General features: G+C 36.7%; 2 protein-coding genes and 1 non-coding gene across 4 annotated transcripts; 2 read left to right on the forward strand and 1 right to left on the reverse strand.

The window, feature by feature from the left end:
* The first annotated feature begins 559 nt into the window (after positions 1 to 559).
* LOC104221229 (microtubule-associated protein RP/EB family member 1B-like) lies at positions 560 to 7,625 on the forward strand. Its single transcript, XM_009772240.2, has 8 exons — positions 560 to 795; positions 1,634 to 1,702; positions 1,792 to 1,878; positions 5,370 to 5,476; positions 5,574 to 5,710; positions 5,783 to 5,859; positions 6,531 to 6,644; positions 7,279 to 7,625. The coding sequence occupies exons 1-8, from the start codon at positions 691 to 693 to the stop codon at positions 7,384 to 7,386; spliced, it is 804 nt and encodes a 267-aa protein (XP_009770542.1). The 5' UTR covers positions 560 to 690; the 3' UTR covers positions 7,387 to 7,625.
* Positions 7,626 to 9,537: 1,912 nt separating this feature from the next.
* LOC104221230 (PH, RCC1 and FYVE domains-containing protein 1-like) lies at positions 9,538 to 20,620 on the reverse strand. 2 transcript variants are annotated; one of them, XM_070171475.1, is made up of 10 exons: positions 20,387 to 20,620; positions 19,561 to 19,716; positions 17,827 to 17,913; positions 16,441 to 16,530; positions 16,267 to 16,347; positions 14,543 to 14,737; positions 12,352 to 14,472; positions 11,208 to 11,354; positions 10,153 to 10,325; positions 9,538 to 10,009 (listed from the first exon to the last, which is right to left on the reverse strand). In XM_070171475.1, the coding sequence occupies exons 2-9, from the start codon at positions 19,606 to 19,608 to the stop codon at positions 10,245 to 10,247; spliced, it is 2,850 nt and encodes a 949-aa protein (XP_070027576.1). In that variant the 5' UTR covers positions 19,609 to 19,716; positions 20,387 to 20,620; the 3' UTR covers positions 9,538 to 10,009; positions 10,153 to 10,244. The 2 variants fall into 2 exon arrangements, with proteins under 2 accessions (XP_070027576.1, XP_070027577.1); XM_070171476.1 differs by lacking the exon at positions 9,538 to 10,009 and adding an exon at positions 10,407 to 10,627 and having other exon boundaries at positions 10,243 to 10,325.
* A 1,808-nt stretch (positions 20,621 to 22,428) lies between these two features.
* On the forward strand, positions 22,429 to 22,500 carry TRNAP-AGG (transfer RNA proline (anticodon AGG)). The gene has a single exon. It is a non-coding gene; the product is annotated as a tRNA-Pro (tRNA).
* The last annotated feature ends 263 nt before the right edge of the window (positions 22,501 to 22,763 follow it).

The following is a 22,763-nucleotide window of genomic DNA, read 5'->3' on the forward strand; positions in this document are numbered from 1 at the left end:
CAAGTTTTAAAAAACTGTTTCTAAATGTATTTTTCTCAAAAGTGCTTATCAAAAAAGTGCTTTTGGAGAGAAGCTGCTTTTTTCTGTTTCTCCAAAACTGCTTCTGCTTCTCCACAAAAGCACTTTTTTTTCCCTTCCAAAAGCTTGGTCAAACACCTCAATTTTTGGCAAAGTCAATTGGGACCCACCCAACTTAAGTAAATGGCCAATTGGCAATGGCAGAAACCAAACACGAAAGTGACGAAAAAGCTTCCCCTCTTGCAGTCCGCTCTTCTTTCTATTTTAATCAACAAAAAAGCAAACGATTCTTTTCCCCAATCCCTAACCATCCCTTCATTTTCTTTTAAATAATAATAATAATAATAATAATAATAATAATCCATTAATGATAATTAAAAACCAGATAAACATAAAATATTATTTCCTCGAGGAAAGAATTGAATTCCCTCGCTTGCTTGTAATTTAATTAATGGAGTAATTAATTAGTCACTTACTATATGGGTTAGGCTAACAAATTCCAAATGAATAAAACGGAACGGCTATATTAAAAGGGTAATTTGAAATACAAAATTCCTTGCTTTACGCACTCTCTCTCTTTCTTCTCATTCCATATATGTATGTGACTTGCTTTGTTTCTTTTCTATATATAAAAGTCTTATTAGAGGAATTGTTGGATTGAAGGAAGGGAGAATGGCGAATATAGGGATAATGGATAGTGCGTATTTTGTAGGGAGGAATGAATTGTTGTCTTGGATCAATGCCAGGTTGCACCTTAATCTCACTCGCATTGAAGAGGTACGTACGGTACCTGCCCTTGCTCATTTTCTTTCTTGTTTTGCATTCTCAAATGTGTTTTGGGTGATTTTCCAGATTTTTTGTTAATCTGTTATAGGTTTTAATATTATTTGGTTTTCCAAATAGATTTTCTGTCGGATTCTGGGTAATGAAACAATAATCACGTTCACCTCTTGCCAAATTGTGCCTTTCCTCAAACTTTCCTTCTGTTTTGAAATTATCCCTCAATTGTGCATGAGAGTTGGGTGATACGGTCCAAATGGAGCGAATTGGATATTTGATATTCATAGAGCGAACTCAACTGGTTAAATTGAGGCATAGTTGTTGTTTTTTTTCTTCTTTGGGATGCATTTTGGGGAAATTAGATTTCAATATGGTCATATGAGAAAAGTGTCCAATCAAAATGAAATGGACAAGGAGATTCCACTGAGAAACTCTGGACATTGTGGAATGTATGACCAAAGATGTCTAGTCAATTGTTGTTCACTAAAATACTTTGGGCATTATAAGAAGATATGGTTCCTTAAAATAGATTAAATTGTTAATTGGTGTTCACATTCTCTTTTCAAATAGCAAATGTCTATATGATTTATTTGTGAAGTGGGGTTGAGCTAGTATTACAGTTGCTTTAAAAGTTCTAGCTTGCATTTTTCTTAATGAGTGGAAAAGATTAGCCGACATTTTAGCAATGTTCGTTTATCCAGTTACTTAACTTGTAAGCATTACAGGGGATACAGTATAGTTACCCCAATTGATAATTACCTTTAAGAATGTTGATGATTCTGTTTCTCCTCTAATGCTTTAATTACATATTTGAATCACAAAATTATTATGCTAGGCTGCATCTGGGGCTGTGCAGTGTCAAATGATGGACATGACCTATCCTGGAGCTGTTCCAATGCATAAGGTGATTACTGCCATGTGATGTTCTAGTGGTCCTATTATGAACATGTTTGATTTGTTATGGCATCTCTGATGGAGCATATTTCGTTACAGGTCAACTTTGATGCAAAGACTGAATATGACATGATCCAGAACTACAAAGTGCTGCAAGATGTTTTCAACAAGCTCAAAATTGACAAGGTAAACAAATCACATTTCAACTTTTATGTGAACTTCTTGAGTGAAACAGTTTTGATCCCTTCATTCCATGTACAAACCTCTCAGAGCAAAGGGGGATTGTTCTTTTGAATTTTATCATTGTCGTAGTGCAGTTTAATCTTTCAACATCATTGTCTCACCTAGTTTTCACCTTTCTGCATTTAGCTATTTGGATCATACTGGTGCTTTTCTTATCTCTGAATTACAAATAAAATAACAACAATAAAGAAACTTCTAAAGTAATCCCACGTTAATAAAGAAACTTTTGAGGACAAGATTCCTTTTACATTGTCTCTTCTATATTACCTGCACAGCTTCCTTTTTAATGAAGTATTCAGCAGTCAAGAGTAAACCTTCTAAAAACAAAATAACCTGCTATTGAGATCTGTCACGACCCGGAATTCCCACCCTCGGGAGCCGTGATGGCGCCTACTCGTAGAAGCTAGGCAAGCCACAAATCCTAAATCCCTAACTCCTTTATTTTTAATCCTTTTTATTGAGCATAACATCAAGCGTTAAATATTAATATAACAACGGAAATATGGAATTAAAGCGGAAAATTTAAATTAAATAAGCTGAACAATAATGCGGAAATCAACATATGCCTCTACCCAAGAACTGGTGTCACATCACTTACGAACTACTAAGAGTACTAAATACAACCGTTTGAAAGAAATATAACACTGTTTGTCTCGAATACATGAGATAACAGAATGGAATATAAGATAGAGGAGACGCCGAGCCTGCGGACGCCTGCAAGGCTACCTCGGTATCTCGGTGTGCTGAAGGCTGGCTCCTGCGCTACTGCTGCTGTCCAATACCTGGATCTGTGCAAAAGAGCACAGAGTGTAGTATCAGCACAACCGACCCCATGTGCTGGTAAGTGTCTGGCCTAACCTCGGCGAAGTAGTGACAAGGCTAGGACCAGACTACCAAATAACCTGTGCAGTTCAAATATATATACATGTACAACAAAAAAGAAATATAGGAAATAACCAGTAAGTGTGGGAAGGGAAAACATGTTGGGGGAGCTAACAGTTCCAAATAGAAAACTTCAATAAAAGGGGGGAAGCAACAAAGCCAGAATGTCAACAATAATCAGAAATCAACAATTTGCACGGCATCACCCTTCGTGCTTTTACTCTCGTCCTCACACAAACAATATCAATAATAAAAATGTGCACGACATCACCCTTCGTGCTTTTACTCTCGTTCTCACCAAATCAATCGTATCATAATAATGTGCACGACATCACCCTTCGTACTTTTACTCTCTTTCCTCACCATATAGTCAACGAATATCGGTACAGGATGGTACATCGTACGACACGACATCACCCTTCGTGCTTTTCACTCTTTCCTCACAATAGCAAACAATGCACGGCATCACCCTTCGTACTTTAACACTCTTCCTCACCCAAACAACAATCACAAACAAAGGGGCAAGGGAGTAGACAAATAATGGTAGAAATCCCGGCAAGGGAACAATATCAATAATCTCAGCATTCCGGCAAGAGAGATAATCAACAAAGCAACAAACATCCCGGTAAGGGGACAATTCAATAACTCTTTCTCTTTCTTTCACTTCTTACTTTATAATTCACTTTACCACTTGAGTCAATGCTCCAAAGGGGTTCAATTGTCTCATATACTTTCACAATTCGTATTATAACTCGAGCCAATGCTCCTCGAAGTTCAAAGATCACCATTTCTTTCACATGATTTTTACAACATATAGAAATCATCATTAAGGCATGAAAGATACAACAAGATCAGAATATCCGCAATATAAAGACTCACGGTCATGCTAGACACCAACGTATAGATATTCGTCACCATGCGTATACGTCATACTCGACAATTAGCACGTAGCAAATAAGACTCAACTCCTAATCCCTCAAGCTAAGGTTAGACCAAACACTTACCTCGAAGCTTTGAACACCACTCAAGCCTCAATTATAGCTTTACCCCTTGATCCCACCACCAATCCACTCGAATCTAGTCACAAGTTACTTAATTACATCAATAAGTGCTAAATGAATCAACCCCAATGCATGAAAATGAGTTTTCCAAAGTTTTACCCAAAAAGTCAAAATTACCCCGGGCCCACGTGGTCGAAACCCGAGATTCGGACCAAAACCCAATTACCCATTCCCCCACGAATCCAAATGTATAATTTGTTTTGAAATCGGACCTCAAATTGAGGTCCAAATCCCCAATTTTTGGAAAACCTAGGTTCTACCCAAAACACCCAATTTCCCCCGTGAAAATCTTTGATTTTAAGTTGAAATCATGTTAAAAGATGTTAATGATTGAAGAAAACTAGTTAAAAATGACTTACAATTGATTTGGAGAAGAAATGTTGTTTGAAAAATCGCCTCTTATGTTTTTGGGGTTTTGAAAAGTGAAAAATAACTGAAAATTCCGTCTATTTGTACCCCTCTCAGACCCTCACTGCGGACCGCATTAAAAGGACTGCGGCTGCAGAGCTCCACCGCGGACCGCATTAAACGGACTGCGGCCGCACAGGCCTCCCTGAAGACCTGCAGTTCAGCACCCTGTGCAGACCGCACAAAGGCGACTGCGGCCGCACAGCCTCCACCGCGCCCCGCACAAAGGCGACCGCGACCGCACTGGCCCCTCCGCGGTCGCACGCGATTTCTCGTGGACCGCACTAAAGGGTTCAGAGGCCTGCAACTTCCTGAACATGCAACATCTGACTTTCTAAGCCTAAGGCATCCCGGAACCTACTCGAACTCACCCGAGCCCTCGAAACTCCAACCCAAGTATACACACAACCTCAAAAACATCCTACGGGCATATTCGTGTCATCAAATTACCAAAATAACATCACGAGCATCGAATTAAACCTCGAGATCAATGAGATTTCTCAAAACTCTTTTAAATATCACATTTCTCAATTAAGGTCCGGATCGCGTCAAACGACGTCCGTTTTTAACCAAATTTCACAGGAATGACTCAAGTCATATACAAGACCTGTATCGGGCACCGGAACCAAAATACGGGCCCGATACCAACTTGTTCTAATCAAATTTCATTTCAATTTCTTTAGACATTTTCAAAAAAAACAATTTCCTTAAAAAAATTCACTTCTCGGGCTAGGGACCTCGGATTCCAGGCATACGCCCGAGTCCCATATTTTCCTACGGACCCCGGGACTGTCAAATCACGGGTCCGGGTCCGTTTACCCAAAATGTTGACCTAAGTCAAATTTATTCATTTTAACATCAAAACATAGCATTTTTCACAAAATTTCATATTTAAGCTTTCTGGCTACGTGCCCGGACTGCGCACGCAAATCGAATCGACTATAAATGAAGTTTTCAAGGCCTCGGAAGCACATAATGGGTAAGAAAACAGGTGATGACCCTTTGGGTCGTCACAAGATCTGAGTGGAACTAGATGGTTTTCTTTTTGGCCATATTTCTAGTTGGTTTCCAATTTGCTTGCAGCATATTGAAGTTAACAGGCTTGTTAAGGGCCGTCCTTTGGATAACTTGGAGTTTCTGCAATGGCTGAAACGTTACTGTGAGTCTGTAAATGGTGGCATTATGAATGAGTATGTGATTCTTCTTAAATAATCAAGTGTTTTGTTGCTCTAGAACTTAGATGCCAATATCCCCTTTAATTATCTCTCCTTTTTTGTACGTTTGCAGGAATTATAATGCTCTGGATCGCAGAAGCAAGGTTGGGAAGGAACGAAATGTGAAGGGCTCTCAGAGATATGCAAAGTCACTGCAAACAAACAACTGTCATAACCCTGGATTAGGGGAAGGCATTACTAGGATTACAGGTTAGCGACAATGATATTTTCCTTATTGTATTTTCTGTAGCGATGTTTTTCTTAAACTATGTGTTTTTTTAGGAATAAAACAAGGAAGATCAAGTCCAGTAATGGGTGTGGTTAATTCTTCAGCAGAGATTCAAGCTTTGTCAAAGGAGGTAACAGTCTTATACTTATGTGAAGTTGGATGGTGTAAAACTTATTGCTTATGGTTTGGCAGATTGATTGAGTGAATGAATAATTGCCTGTTCCAACGTTCAAGCATTATTAAGCTTGATTGAAGCCAGCGTAAATTCATTCACAGTACTTGCTTCTGCATGGTCAAAGGTACTCCTATTCTAAAAGGATCTTGCAGAACTTTTGTGAACTACATCCGAAGCTAAGGATATGGTTTGGTTGAGTATAAGGAGATCGTGTCTCCTGCTGTTGGTTTTACTTTTTGTTTCTTTCTTTCTTTTTGACATTAGGTTCATTGTTTGTCAAGAGTCTTTTATGTTTGGTTGGAGATTATATGACGGTGTAAGAATAGGTCAAGATTAAAAGAATTCCCATTAAGAGAATCCCTAATTTATCCTAAAAGATAATTATTGAGTAGTGGAAGAAACAGCCCTAAATGGAGTCGAGTGGATATTGCGGATTCACAACTGATCCCAAAGACCAGGATTGTGGTATAGTTGTTACTACTGTTGTTTTTCTCTTTCGGTAATAAGTATCCACTCCTGTGATATTATCATATAACTCTCAATTTCTACTTTTCGTGCTGTTAACTCACTGTTTTGGTTGCCTGGTAGTACTTCGACTGCTTGTTACTCATATTTTAACCATCCAGGTTACTGATCTCAAGCTCTCTGTTGACCACTTGGAAAAAGAAAGAGATTTTTATTTTGCAAAGTTACGAGATATTGAGATACTCTGTCAGACTCCAGAATTAGATAATGTCCCGGTAAGCTCTTCTCTCCCACATCTCTACCAAAAGAGAATGCTTATGATGTATCTGCCTAGCTACCTTTCTTTTTGATCCATCTATACTTGTGCATGTCTAACTGATTTGCCACAAACAAACATGGCTGGGAAGGATCAGCATATATGTAATTATAATTCTGTGCTTATTGGGCTAAAAGAACATTGTGCCTCCCTTCTAGTAACATAACCACTGATAGTTCTGAACCCCTAAATAACTTTATAAATACTATTGTTCAGTTGCTTGTGTTGGATTTTGCTTTGTTAAAGTTTTGTAGTTGTCACGTGTATAACATGGTCAGGAGAGTATTTATCGGGAGTAGTTCATTTTACTTTTCTTTCTTCAGGATTCTGCTGGCTATCGAAAGAGTTGTAGAGAAATTATTTGATCCTATGTCTTCTCCTTTTGCCCATTATTTAGACATTTTCACTACTTTGGCATCATGTATGATACTTTACAGATTTCTAAGTAAGTGGTTGTGGATTGATTGGCAATTATGTTTAGCATAATGCTGACCATACTGCTCCTTCTGTATCTCCGTTAAAAGCAAAGTGTCTGTCATTAACATGAATTACGAGTCATCTAATCAGTGTCGTCGGGCTTATACATTTCACAGATGGCTGTGGCAGTGAAAAAGATATTATATGCTGCTGATGCAAGAGAATCAGCATTGGCAGAAGCTCAAGAATTTCCAAGTGAATCTGTGGATGGTAGTGAGGGCTGAAGTGGAAGATAAGTAAGAATTGCTTGCAGTAGTTTCTTAAATGTAGTGGGTTGCCATCGTTTGGTGAAAAGTTGCCAGACTTCTGCTTTATACATCCAATGTTTTTTTTTGGTGCCATATGAACAATCTGTCTCTAGTGTTTAGTTGATGGAGATATCTCAAGTGAAGAGAAATTTGTATTTGGATGGTCTAGTGACCATAATTAGTCATCTTTAATTGAAAGAGTACCATGCAAAGTACATATCTTCCACAAAATAAATAATTAAATAAACAGTCAGTGAACTGGAAAGGGGAGTGGAAGAATAGGAAAAAAAAAAAGGAAGGTACAAGATTTTTTCCCTTGTTTGATTTAATTTAAAAAGGAACAGAAAAACAAGTTGGCGAACGGGGCAAATCGAAGTTTTCTTCTATTTTCTCTTCTATCTTCCCTCTTGTTTTTTCCCCTTCCAGTTTTCTCTTCCCTTTCTTTCGTTAGTTTTCAAATTTCAAGAACGGGGGGTTTTCTTAACTTTTCCCTTTTTGGGAGAAGTCTATGGAGATGAAGGGAAATAAAAGCTCGATCGAACTTTAAAGGGGAAGTCTAGCAGTTGAAAAAAATTGATGAAAATTGAATCTTTGTTTTTCTGGACAAGCTAAGAGCTTTAATACTGAATTGCAATGACCTTTACGGTGACATATTTTTTTTTTCTTTCATTTTTTTTTTATATTGTGTAAGTTATTAGAGATATTATAACGATCTAAAAATAAAGATAATCTTACCATTTTTGCATCTTTATAGACCTCTCTAAAGAAATACATAAATACACTAGACAAAGATTACCTCAGTGCCCTTTCCTAGAACTAGAATATACATCCATAACAATAGATAGTGGTAAATTCATACATTGTCACTTATACATCTAGAGAAAGCATTTATCCATATTGAGGCAGCAGTTAAATTACTTGTGTTGCAGTAGAGATAGATTACACCAATCTTCTGACCGTTAGCCAAAACTATAAGTTGTGCTAGTTGAACTGTGATGTTCCTCAGCAAGAAAAGAACTTCCCAATGTAAAGAACTTGGAAATGGACATAAAGCAGAAAACAAGATGCACTCATTGTCATTACGCTGATGCTTGTTATCATGTGATTCCACATGAAATTCTGACAGTCCCATAGGATAAAAAATATTCCAAAGATAAAAGTGGACATATTAGCACAATGACAACATTAATTGAAGAAGACTTCACCTTACATTATGCTCCAATAAAAAAGCTAGGCTTCGTGTGTCCATGTCGGGTAATACATCGTGAGCCCGCACAAATACAAGTTGCAGCATTCTTCATGAGCCCGCACAAATACAGCGTCGTCCATGGCTATGCCAGTTAGGGAACAAGTTTGAAAGGTGAAGGTAATGATTTAAAAGAAGCAAATGAGTGTATGCCTATGGAAAGCGAGTATAACTACTGATGAGGTTAAAAAGATTTGACAGAGAATGCAGTCAATAAAACAATGAATATCTGGAAGAGTATGGTAAACTTTGCATCTAACAAAATAGAAAAAGACGAATGTGAATCCAATTCACTTCTTCTGCATATAACAAAATTAAGAATGCAGTATACATGTAGTCCTAGTAGATTCATGTACACCTAAGTACTTGAAAGAATGAATGCAGGTTGCTCTCAGAATCCAAAACTGTTGGCCCAGATGTTTTGTATCCTTGGATTGTCAAGTGAGTGGATTATAAGGTCGTTTTTCCTTTTGGCATAACGATATAAGTGATATTTGCATCCCTAATTGGTATATCGAGTAGCCATCTAATTGTATCAGTGAGAACGCCAACGGATTAACTTGGCTAAAAACTTTTCATACATAAAAAACAGTTCGAACTTCTCTTATATCATTCTTCAATTTCTGTAAACCATTCGAAGCCACCACATACCAGTACCACCTTCACTTTTTTTCACAACAATGCACTTTCTGATTAGCGACATGTGAAAAGTAATGCCACCATTTTAACTTGGGAATTAGACTTAGAGATGCTCGGAAACAACCTCTCTGCCTTTATAGGTAGGGGTAAGGCTGCATATACACTACCCTACCTAGATCGCTGTTGTTGTTGTAGTTAGACTCAAAGATGCTGATGGTTAAATAAAGTACACGGGTAAACAATTCTAGAACTGTGAATTCTACTGGAATAAGTTGCTTTCATACATTTGATCAAATACTCGTAGTGTTGATTTTTTTTATATATAATAAAATGCTCTTACCTTTTTACAAAATTGGGAGAAGGAGAGCGGCATGAAGACGCGAGAAGTGGAAAAAAAGGGTTACTTCAACAGCTGAATGAGTTCAAACGATGAAGTTCATATCACAAACTGTTGATCATTATCGCGATTTTCATTTTCCTTTCACCTATTCATACAAACAGCAGCCTTCCGTTCATCCTAATGTGTACTAAGGATATGAGTTCCACTCTATATGCAAAATTGAATGTACACTTTCTGATAGAGGGATAGCTTCTTTAGGATCACATTTAGTTGTACGGGTAATAAGACTCCTTCCCCTGAATCAGTGGCGTGCATCTCATGTTTTCAGATTTTCACGGCTGATACGCTTTCCGAGACAGTGATGACATTTACAGCTGCACATACACAGAGATGCATATAACATCCATACCCCAAGAAAACTCCATCCAGATTATAACCAACCACTTTTTTTTAAAGCATAATTGACCACTCACTGATACAAAAGTTAAATCAGTAGAGAATCAATCTCGAAACCTACCATAAATCTTCAGTTGTCTGCAGATAACTGCAAAAAGAATAGGAGTGTGATGAAATCCTAGCTAGTTGGTTTACTCCTTCCATAAACAAGGTTCAAGGCACTGTAGGTGTCATCAGTGAGATCAGATGTTCTGCAGAAGCATCGTTAGGTGCTTTTGCAGTGGTGCCCTTTACCTAGCAGAGGATCCAGGAAAAAAAAAGACAACGATAAGAATGCTTCAATGAATAGTAATGACCAAAAATAACGATAGAGACCTATAAGGGGGATGAAAGCTGTCCCAAGTGTTAACCAAGTCCTCTGTGGAATGAATAAAAGCTGGAGCTATCCACAATTTGCTCATGAATTTTGGAGAGAATAATTCCAGATGCAGGGCTTAAGAGGGTGTTTTCCGAAATCAACAAGCACTCAGGCATGTAATGCATCAGTAAAGGATCATGCATGTATGCCTTAGTTTCCACTTACATATCTCCATCATCTGCAATTGTAACCACAACCTATATTGTCGAAGTTTCTTGAGATAAAAATCATTATGGTGCTAAGCTGCAACAACTAGATTTCCACTCTAAGAACATACCATTAGAAAATAGGAAAAATATAGCTTCGCCAGAGTAACTGAACTGGAATATAATATTGTAGCTTTGTTTATCAGTTCTAATAGCTGCGATTATTGTTTCGTTTGGGCACTTATTCGCTTTTGCATTTCATTACTATCAATTCCACATACCTCTTACGTAGATCTTTTTGTTTCTCCTTTCTTCTTTCTCTCTGCTAAAGTTAAATGCTAAAACTATTTATCAGGTACTTAATTGGAGTTGTTTTCTCACAAGGCTTTTGTGTTCAGACTTTGGACAAATAAAAGATGCTGCTGGATGTATTGATAAACAACTAAAAACTGAATGCTGATTTCTTTGTAAACAGAGAATTTCAACAGGAAATTTCGGGTTTTCAGATCTGATTGATAATTAGTACACTTTAATGGATAATATAAACATTTTCAATTGACTGCAGAACATGACTAAGGATGTAATGAAATATATAGGACAACAAATATGTACCTGCATCATTAGAGTTTTGATGACTTCCTTTGCAGCATTGTTTTTCTCCATTTCAGTTCTAGCTTGTTCAGTTTTCTCTTGAAGTTGCCTTGATTTTTTCTCAAGCTCAGCCTCTAAGAAAAGAGATCTCTGGGTGAGAATCTCTACCTGCATGGGTTACGTCTCAGGTTCAATAGAGCACGTACAGATCAACTTATACTACATATTTCTTTGTTTGAAAGGAGAAGTAACACTGAATACAATGTAATTAATTTAAGCTGGCTTCTGTTTCTAATCAGTTGGTCATTGGAAAAGTTGATGCAGGATAAATGTTCTAAAAATATCTAGTCTTATGCAGTGGCAGAGCCACCTTATTTCAAGGGGTGTCAACTGACACCCCTTCATCCCGAAACTTACACTATGTAGCTCAGTAATTTTTTTATATGCATATATTATTATATGTTGACTCCCCTTGACTTCTTCGTGTGTCTACTTCTTACATTTTGACACCCCTTAGTAAAAATTCTGGCTCCGCCGCTGGTCTTATAGTTATACTAACAATACAATATGTCTGATGAAGGAGAATGACAAAGTAACATCTTCATGAAATGAAACCAAGTAGAATTCTGAAATTGAATTGTCCAGCAGCATAGTATTCAGAAGCCGCTACCATATCCACAAAGAGATATTATCTATAGGGAAACTATATCCACGACAAGTTAGTTTTCTAGGGAAAGTTGATATATAAGTTGAAACAGTACCTCAGAAAAGGAAATCTATAGTAAATTACAATCAAAACTTTTGAATGAACACACAATTAGACAACAAGTAACAGCAACCTTGTGAAACCGAACCAGGATATCCTAGTTGGAAATAACTTACTGTCAACCACATGTAGCCTGACCCCTTTATATACTTCTTTTGTCCTTTTTTCCTTCATTGACTAGTGAGTGATGCTTCCACTAATTTCCATAACAAGTGTCAAAGCCATACCATATGCTCTCTAATGATAGTAATTCTCACATATAGAAGAAACGAAAATAAGTGATAAGTAATTCTGATATTCTAATATTAGACGTCTGGTTTTCTACTTCAATGATTCTTTTAGGCATGACAGAATGCAGCAATAAAGAGGCTTGATAAAAAGAATCTTGACCATTTTTACCTGCTCCTTCAATATTGAAATTTCTTTTTTCAGACTTTCACTTGTTTGTTCTGAATCATCAAGGTCCACTTCGTGATATGCTTGTGCGGCAATAGCGGATCTCAGTGACACAGAATAAGATGAACTTGATTCCAAAGAAGCAGGAGAGCCAGCTTGAGAATGACTTGTTGATCCAACAAAAGAAACAGACAATTTTTCGGGGCAATCAGAAAAAGACATCAATGGGCTTGATGTTTGAGATACTTCACACTGAGTATTTCTATTGGAGATTGGAGAGAACTGGCCGGAGTTCAAATCTTGCTTCTGGTTCTTTTTAGGATGTTGATTGTCAGACTGCTTGAATGAATTGAATGAGGACAGCCTAGACAGAAGGCCTTTTTGTTTGGAAGGCAAGGCCTCTTTCACCTTCTCTCCAGTATTCTTCTGTAAGCTTCCAATAGTGGCCTTCGGTGGTAGACAAGTTAATCCAGTATCCAACCCCTTGTTCAATTTAGTAAAACAATCTTCACACACTCGATAAGGCTTGTTCATTTTTGGAGCCAAAGAAGCTTTTACGGATCTTTTACTGGTGCACACTTTGCAAAAGACAAGCCCACAGTTGTAGCAGTTATGACGTTTTCGTCTGAGATTAAATGGACTCTGGCATCCAGCACAAATGGAATTATCAGCAACAGACACTTCTCTGTGTAGACAAATGGCAGCAGTAAAATTATTTCCGCAGACCACATGCTTTACTTGTTTTGCTTTCAGCGCTTCAACCAGTGTAGGAGTGTTCCTATCATGATTGTCCCCATGTCCTAGCTGACCATTTCCTCCCTTTCCCCACGTGTAAAGCTGAGAGTTTGAACTCAAGGCCACAACATGGAAAGAGCCACAAGCTATTTCTTCGATGAAACAATTTGTAATTTTTCCTTGAACACGAGAAGGGAACTTCCCAGTACTTCCAGGAATTCCTAGTTGCCCATAATCAGCTTTCCCCATTGTATATACTTGTCCTGATGTTGTCAGAGCAACTGTAATACTATGGCCACAGGCTACTCTACAGAAGTTAATGTCATCCAACTGTAAAATGTTGCATGGAGCGAGCCTAGAAGCATTATCTCCATGTCCAAGTTGTCCATCATCGCCATTTCCCCAGGTGAAAAGCTTCCGAGGTGGGGAGTTAGAAGAGCTAGAATCATCAAAAGAGAACTCTACCACAGCTGCAGTGTGCCAATGCCCACAGGACACTGTTACTGTTCTTCGTCCTTGTAGAGTTTCAACTTCCCTAGGAATGCTAGTGCTACTACGATCCCCATGACCTAGAGCACCAAACGTTCCATCACCAAAGGTAAAAAGTTGGCCAACTGATGTTATAGCAGCCGAATGCCAAGGACCACAAGAGACATATGAGACATGCTTACCAACCAAAGGACCCTTTACTTTTTTGGGGGTCCAGTGGCTGATTCCACTATCATGCCCAAGGAGGCCAAAGTTAAAGGTACCTTCACCCCATGTATAGAGATCTCCACTGATTGTTGTGGCACAAGTATGATAATCTCCGCATGCTGCTGATGTAACATTCAACCCACAGAGAGTGTCTATAAGTTTTGGGCTAGAAACATCAGATTCTACTCCATGCCCTAGTCTGCCACCTGACCCCTCTCCCCAACTAAGGATTTCTCCTTGCTTTGTGATTAGTACAGCATGTGTGCTTCCACAAGCAATATATTGAGCATCAAGTAGTACAGCTGATTCCAAGGTCTTAGGCAAACGTGCATCCTTTCTTGCAGTTTCAACGTTTCCACATCCGCATATCCCACCACTAAGCAGGCCATCACCAATTCCTTCTCCCCATATTAAAATGTCACAAAGGGTATCAATAGTTGCGGAAGAAGATCCCTGGCTAGATGAACTAATGGCACTAGAGAAACTAAATCGGATAGTATCCGCAGAGCTCTGCCCATTTTCATCATCTAAGTTCCCGTATGATCTTGAGTTGAGGGAACAAGCGGCAAAACCTCTTTGGGAAGAACATTGTGCGGCTGCATTATACAGTAAAAAGTCAGAGAATGCTCTTTCTAATCTCTTTTTTGGGGGACTCTGAGATGGAACTGAAACCAATTGATTTTTCTTTGGGTCCTGTCATGATAACAGGAAAAGAGTCAAGACCACAAATCAATCAACTTAACAAGAAAAGCACAGTAAGTACCTCATAGGGTGTACTGCTGCTTCCACTACTACTTGACAAAGCGGAGTGAGAACTTCGTTGTGTCACAGCAGTTGAACCTTCAGAAGATGTGGCATCATGTCCTATATTGCTTGTCCACTTTTGACAGTTAACCCGAGATATCAAAGCCCTGAGAGCAACAAACCAGACTTCTGCCTCTTCCTTATCTTTGCAGATCTGCCGAAGAATTCAGTTTTTGTTGCTATCATCTAAAATTATAAAATTCTTCTGGATATCTTCATTTTTGTACTAATAATAATGGAGTAGATTAAAATCATGGTATTCCGGGTCCGCCGATTTTCTTAACTCTGAGAGTACTAGTCCATATACTTGGGAAATACATAACACATGCTTTAGTGATGATCTTTGTGGAAACCTATGTTGCTCGGACCGTTCAAAATCTCTGTTACACCCGTGTTGATTCGACATAGGTATATGTGTGGGTGTGAGATCCACACCGGATTGAGTGCTTTGACTACATTTATGGCCAAGAAGTGTAGATTGATTGGTATTTGGTTATATATATATATATATATATAAAGTATGTTAACGATTTGCTATTACACGAGATAACTTTCGAATAAAATATTAGGTGTTTATAAAGAATTAAAGTCTATTAGTTTTGGTTCAATAACTTTAATTAATCGAAATATATATTTGTATATGCCGTATATACATGTATTGACCTTATCCTAGCATCCGCATCCATAGTCGGATTTATACCCCCGAATATTAAAAATAAATTGATGAAGAATCCGACCTCTAGATCCCCACCCGTATTGGGTACCCGCACCCTAGTCCGAGCAACATAGGTGGAAACCATATCTAACCATTAATGAGCATTAACTTTTTTCCGGGACAGAGGTTCATATTGTCCTGGTTCATTAACCCATTTTGTCTATGGAATGTAAAGAGTGTCAATTCTCACTCCATATGAAGGATACAAGCATCTGCATCTCTATAATATCAGCGAAGTACGATATGCAAGTACAACGATATGCACTTTCTTAAATATTGTATATCAACCAATAAAATGAGCAGTTACTAAAATTTACAACATATTATTCCAAGCAAGCATAGGACTCAAAGTTCATATATCATGAAAATACAGATGAACTGCAGACTGAGCCACAGGTGTTCATTGTCTATGTCTGAGACAAAGTTATAGCAAATATAGCCACTTCATTGAAGAATGAAGACTGGCTAGTTGTGGACCAACATAAGAAATGTCTCCTATCTGCAATTATGCATAATAATACAATTTCCAATTTTCTTCCATTTCCTCATACTACTTGCATAGGTTATTTCACAGATTTACTAAAACAAAAAAGGCAACTGAGGTATGAAGTAAAAATGCATAGAGACAATTTTTTTTTACCTCAAAAGAGAACATTTTAAAAAAAAAATACTTCTTTACATGTGAAAAGCATCCAAAACTGTCTGTTAAGCAATCAATTAACTATGGCTCAATCGTCATGCCCATTTCATCCCAGTACTAACTAATCTTTCTTAAGCCAAAAACTTAGGGGTTCTCTAGATCTCAACTTACTAGTACATGGGTAATTACTAATTAGTTTATATCTCAACTGGTTGGTGACAATTTGCTCCTCAAAAAGCAATTTGTGAGTGAAGGAATTCAATTTTATGCAAGTGCTTAAACTTGGAAGGGAGTGTGACATGCTCTTTGGACTGTAAGTATTACTTACCAAATCCAAGGAACTTTTGCCATATAGAAGTGAAAATGACTGATATTCCTTCTCAGGTCTAGGAAACCGCAGAAAAATCGCCTACAATTCATTTGAGATAGAAAATGCAATCAATTGCACAATACTGGTTAGCATGGAATTTGGTGTGCATGATCTTGATAGCATAAGTCTTACAGTTCGTTGACCGGGAATAATCCTTGAAACCTGACTCAATTGAAGCTGTTTCTCCTCCTTGTCAACATACCATATCAGTCTTGTTTCATCCTGAAATTTAGCCATGAGAAGCAGTTGATGGATGATACTTCAGAGGATACCCCTTCTTTGAAGCAGAAAAATAGGACCCTTGTGTGTTAGCGTGTGTATGAGTGTGTAGAAGCATAGAGCTGATCTTGGATGCTATACACATCCTTCTTATCAAGTTCCAACTCATTAACTTCGACTCACTCATCTCTAGGCACAAGAAAGAATATCACAGTAGAGGTCAAGTAATTACACCGAGCAACCATGTAACTTGAACAATAGAAACATCAAAATGAAAGTGTAGAGCTTTACCTAACCTACGCTTTAAGGCTGAAGATCCAACCACATCTATTTAAACATCAGTTTAAGATAAGCTGATGATATTATCTAGTTGTACAGTTGCTAGGCTTCTCCACAAGTCAGAAACCACTTTATGTCAACCATATTTACCTCCACCCCCACCCCCCAGCATGAACATAGCATTTCCTTTTTTGTTGGTATGTCATTTTCACATTCACATAAGGAAATCCCAGTTTGTAATACTTTCATGGCCAGACAAAGAGATGAAAAAGGAATCCTAAGGAAGTTTTTTAATTACCCTCTTACTGCTCTACCTTTTTCTTACCATAACTCTCCTACCCCTTTTCAAATTCTCACCCTTCTCTTTCAACCCCTCTTCAACTCTCCCCACCACACTTCTCTTCTGCATGTATCTTAATCCTTCTCTCAGCTCCTTACAGGTTCTCCTTTCTCCCTACTCCTAGCTTACCTGCCCTTCCAATCCCGGTGCTATTTTGTTCCACTTGTTCCTTCTAAGCACGTTTCAAAATATTTTTTAGCTTCTCAAACTTGCTTCGTGTTTTTTCTTCCCTTTCCAAGTAATATAAATGTATATAAAAGATGTTTCTAATTTTGTTCCTTACTAAGATAAAAAACACAATTCTTCAGATAGCCAACTGATCCCTCAAGTCTTAGTTTTTGATCATTAAGTTATCAGCTATTCTCACCCGATATTTTCTTTTTGTGAATTCTTGAATGCAATAGACCTTTCCAGCAAGTTAAATTCAGGTAATTCAGAAATTGATGTTTTGTCGAAGCAATCTGAACATTATGACAGCGCAGTTTTGAGTGCTGCCGAAACTTTGACGAATAAGCTATTTCTAAACTATATTTGCCTGATACATGGCATTTAGAGTTGTTAAATGAAGATTCGAAAGATAAATGGATGTTCACAGAGAGTATGCTCATGAGGAGAAGCAAACTAGAGAAAAAGAACAAAAAATTTGTGAAATAATGCACAAAATAATGCAAAACCCATACAGTAGAAAGACGAAAAGGGCAGAACTTTGGCTTTCCTCTGCGTCCATACTTCAGTAGATATGTTCCTCTCTTTAAGGCTGTAATGGCCTGCAAGTTGCAGAAACAAGGATTTGTAGGTTGAAGATAACAAACAAGCTCATTATAGAAATTTTACCTTATCAGCAACAGATACACCCCCTCATTCCTCAAATCAATAATATTGATTTGTATGGCTTTTAAGAGAATTATAAAATTTACAACTCTTTAACAAGGGAAACTTAAAGGTCCAAATCTTAGTTTATAGAGTTCTGAAAAAGAACAGGGAAAGAAGTATATTCAAGAGAGAGAAAATGGGTGGAGTACAAATTTATAAGCTCCTTTTATCTGATATTCCACACGGAGAAAATATGCCACTCAAATTGGTATTTTCATCAGGGGCACCAGATTGTGGCAATTCAGTAAGAGAATAATAAGAGTATGCAGAACTACTTTCTACATTTTTTTTGGATGAGGTAAAAGAATGTCTGAGCTCGGGCTTGAACTGGGACCTCTGGTGCGTGAGACTAGCGTGATAACCAACTACACCAGAAGCTACTTTCTACATTTAACCTTTTGAAGTTTAAATTTCAAAGAACTTTTGTGATCCACATATTTAGGCTACTCTTTCTACATCTGTAATAGTTTCTTTCCCAGATAACAAAAGCCTAACAATTGCATTTGCTCAAGTTAACTGTGGCCAAATTTTGGATGATAACATAAGCACATATGCTGAATAATATCTAGGTATTAAAATTTTGGAATTTTTCCATTAAAAGATGGCAATAGAAAGAACTAAAAATGTTCATGCTATGACTGCTAAGACTGTAAGGACACTTATAATGGACAAACGATCTCAACTACGCTGTAGACCTTTTTTTCCTTTAATATGAATTAATAGACTTCAATATGGGTATGTTTTGCATTCCCTATCACATGTCCTTGCCGTGCACAACTGTACTACCATGTCAATCGTCCATTGATCTTCCCATGTCAACTCATGATAGACTTTTGTATATGGAACTGAAGTTCAACCAACAGGTTCTAATTTGTGACTGCAATGCTAGTATTCTCTCCTTCTTAAAGGAGAATAACATTTTTAGATTTTTACAAAATATAAATCACTTTACATGTTCTCCCGAAAGGGTTTTTAAAAAAAAATCAAACACCAATTAACAACAGGCAGTACATTAAATAGGCATTTGTGGTGCAGCACCCAGAAAAAGAAGTAACTAAGCATCCTTTATGTTATTTTAAGTTTGACTTCCAGTTTAAGAATTTATAGTTAACAGTCATAATGGATGTATTGGTTTAATGCAGGTATTTAAAGCCATTGGTTAATATATCAATTTGCAAGGGAAAAAAAGACCACTGACAACTAACACATGTAAGATACTCAACCTTCTCACTTTGTGCATCCTTCTTCTTGATAAACAAACATTATGTAAAGGTCTGAAAAACAAAAACATAGGTGTTGACGTAATTATTGTCATGGTTCTATTCATTGGCTGATTATGTGAACCAGTAGGATTCGCTCACTTCGATTACCTGAATTTGTATTTCTTTTTTCCTTTATTGACTAAATGATACAAACATTTCTAGTTTGATTTCGGAATAAGAAGCTAGCTTTCTTACATTGGTGGTGAGAGTTTGCCCTTCGTCAATATCCGCTCTGTTCATAAGCAGAAAAGAATAGATAAGTTTAGCAATATACATCACCTGTTCCACATTCCTCTCTCCAAGACTGTTCCTCCGTAAGTTGTTCATTAAGCTGTTATATGAACTTTTGCTCTTTGATCATGATAATACCAAACATCTGGTAGACGACAAAAGAGTCCCCATGGTTCCTCCATAGGAAGACTTCACAAAATTTTCCTTCAAGAGAGGATATCAATATCATACAGAGTATTTCGAAAGAGCCAATAAACACGAGTAAAAGCGTAAAATAAGGAAAATGATTAATTGAAGAACCTCGACACGAACTATTAAGTAATGGCACTTTTCCTACAAAATAGAGACAGAAATATTTGCAGTTGATGACACGCAGGCTTCTCTTATCGTTGTACTGAATTACCAAAAAATGACTTAAGATTACTTTCCACTAGCTGTATCATCTTTTCAAACAAATCAAGTATAATTAAACGAAACAGCAAAGCATGTAAAAATTACACTTAAAATCTAAGCAAAACTTCTTTGGATATCCAGAACTACTGGTCTGACAACATCCACATTCTATCCAATACTCAAATAACCACAACTCCCTAACAATAGTCACGAATACATATCAATATCACGTAAGAATATGAAAACAAAATAAAAAACATGTTCCTATATTTTCCTATCTTCTAGTTCAAAATTTAACAGACAGACAGAATCAGAACCAACAAGGAGCTAGGGTTTAGGTAAATGCAAACCAATTTATACACGTGTGACCTATGCATGCGACAGAGAACACCGCTAAGCAGTACATGCAATTCAAGGAAAATGAAAACGAAACTCATATTTTGTGCTTAAAGAAGATCAATACAGGTAAAAGTGCACTCACTGTTGCCAAATTCTGGAAGAAGTCGATGTCAATTTAGGCTCCACATTCAATGAACAGATGAAATACTGACGGATTTTTGAAGCTTAAATTCTCGATTTGATTACAAAAGCGAAGCGTTCGTTGATTTTTTTCTATAGGGAATTTGATAAAGTCATCGGATCGAAACGTCTGGAAGGGAAATGAGAATCCCGCAGAGGTTTGTGCGGAAATTAGCGTGTGATTTTCTGTTTTGCCTCTGAGCAGTACGTATGTATTATATGTGTGCGTAATATATACGTATAGGCTATAGCTCTTCTTATTCTTTTTTTTATTCTTGGATTAATTTATAGTTATTCAATTGTGAATTCGACTTTGTTGATGCCACGTAGTCAACGAAATATGAATCTGTTGCAACTTTTCCGCGGCAAGGAAGTGGGGTACTACTGTTGGTTGCGGGGGCCTTTTCTGTTTCTCCCAGACTTGTCTCCAATCAACTAACTTCCCGCCAGTTTTTTCCCAGCTGGGTTTTGTTATAATACCCCCCCCTCCCCTTCTTCTTCTTTTTTTTTTTTTTTTTTTTTTTGTATTATAGGAGTGGTAGCTGTAAGCTACTGAGTTCAGCTGCAGGCCTACGAAGTTCAATTTATTTTCCTGCCAATTTGTAATTTGTAAATTTATTCTCCATTACATATATGATAAAATAAAATATACTAGAGCTTTTAGTAGAATCGTTTTCTTTTCCAGCTTGTTTGGATGGTTGTTACATATTGTTTTATAATGTATCGTATTTTATTGTATTGTAATTTATCGTTTGATGAATACAATATTTGAGTAAATTATATCGTTTGCCGTTGTTTCATGATATCACGCACCAGCAATATAAAGAATAAACTTGTAATATTTTAAAGAAAAAATATGATACGGGGTAAAATTATTATATAAAAAGAAAAGGCTAATGATAAAATAAATTTATTTAATAATAATGAAGGTGGGATAAGAGAAAAATGCAAGGCAACGATGCGACTACATCAAATTAATCGTTACATAAAGTGACACATTTCGTCATTATGTAACGACGAATTTAACAATATGATACAATAAATTTAAGTAACAATCAAAACAAACATCATATTTAAAGTAACAATACGATATATTACAAAAGGTAACAGCCAGACAAGCTGTTAATCAAATTATCATAATATGTCATTCGTAGTTCGATTATCATAGTTTAGCATTTATTGATCATTTATGTAGCTGGATAATTATTTGTGTAAGCGATAGATCGTTCTCCTCTCTTTAGAATATGAAGGCCAGGGTTTCGGCTCCTCTTGTTTGTGTAAGAATTCATAGTTTATAGCATATTCCAAGATTAGGATTAGGTGATTTTGGAAAGAAAATTTGTTGAATAATAATTACTTTTTCGTCTCGTTTTATATTATTCGACTAGTATATTGTAGTAATGATAGTGGAAGAAAATATCAAAAGTAATGATTGAAAAGTTAGTTTGATACAAGCAAGTTTACATTAATATTTAAATCTTGAATGTTTTAATGAATTTGAATAATTAAAAATGTAGAAGTAAAATATAATAATATCAAGTATTTTGTGAAACAATTACACAAAAAACCGACCAGATTAACCATTTACTTTTTCTAGCCTGTATACATAGATTATATATTGATTATATACAGTTATACATACATTATATATTAATTATACATATATTATACATCAATCGGCTATTTTTACTTTAAAAGATTAGGTGGACGACTATTTGGGTTAATTCTTCAAAATTAAACAGATGAAGTAAATGTGATTCTTAATTTGAAAAAATATTATTAAACAAAGAAAAAAGAATCACTAACATAAATTGTACCTCAATCTCAAATTTGTTGTGATATACTATATAAATTCCAACAATCAGTTTATAGCTTTATATAAGTTCAGGTTATTCCAATTATTAAACCAAACAATTTTTGAATGAAGCACTATTTCCTAGAAATCAAGAGAAATAAACAAATATTTCAGACAAATTACTGTTATGCAAAAATCTAACACAAGCAGGGCATTTGGTCTAGTGGTATGATTCTCGCTTAGGGTGCGAGAGGTCCCGAGTTCAATTCTCGGAATGCCCCTTGTTTTCTTTCAGTTGCTTTTTCCCTCTGTTTTGTCAGGCCATCAAAAGCTTTTACACTTTTAGGGAAATCCCAAGTTGAGCAAGTTCCTCTGATATAGTACTGCCTATATTTTTCCATAAGAAGTTCAAAAGTTCAAATTTGTGATTATACTGACAGTAATTTTTATTTCAAAAGTTTCCCCGACAAAAGCTCTACACGAAAGCACATCTTGAGAATCTACAGAAAAAAGCATAGAATTGGTGAAGCTAACACTTGCTTGA

The sequence above is a fragment of the Nicotiana sylvestris genome, chromosome 3 (genome assembly GCF_000393655.2).
Source record: "Nicotiana sylvestris chromosome 3, ASM39365v2, whole genome shotgun sequence".
In the NCBI taxonomy this organism is placed as follows: Eukaryota; Viridiplantae; Streptophyta; class Magnoliopsida; order Solanales; family Solanaceae; genus Nicotiana; species Nicotiana sylvestris.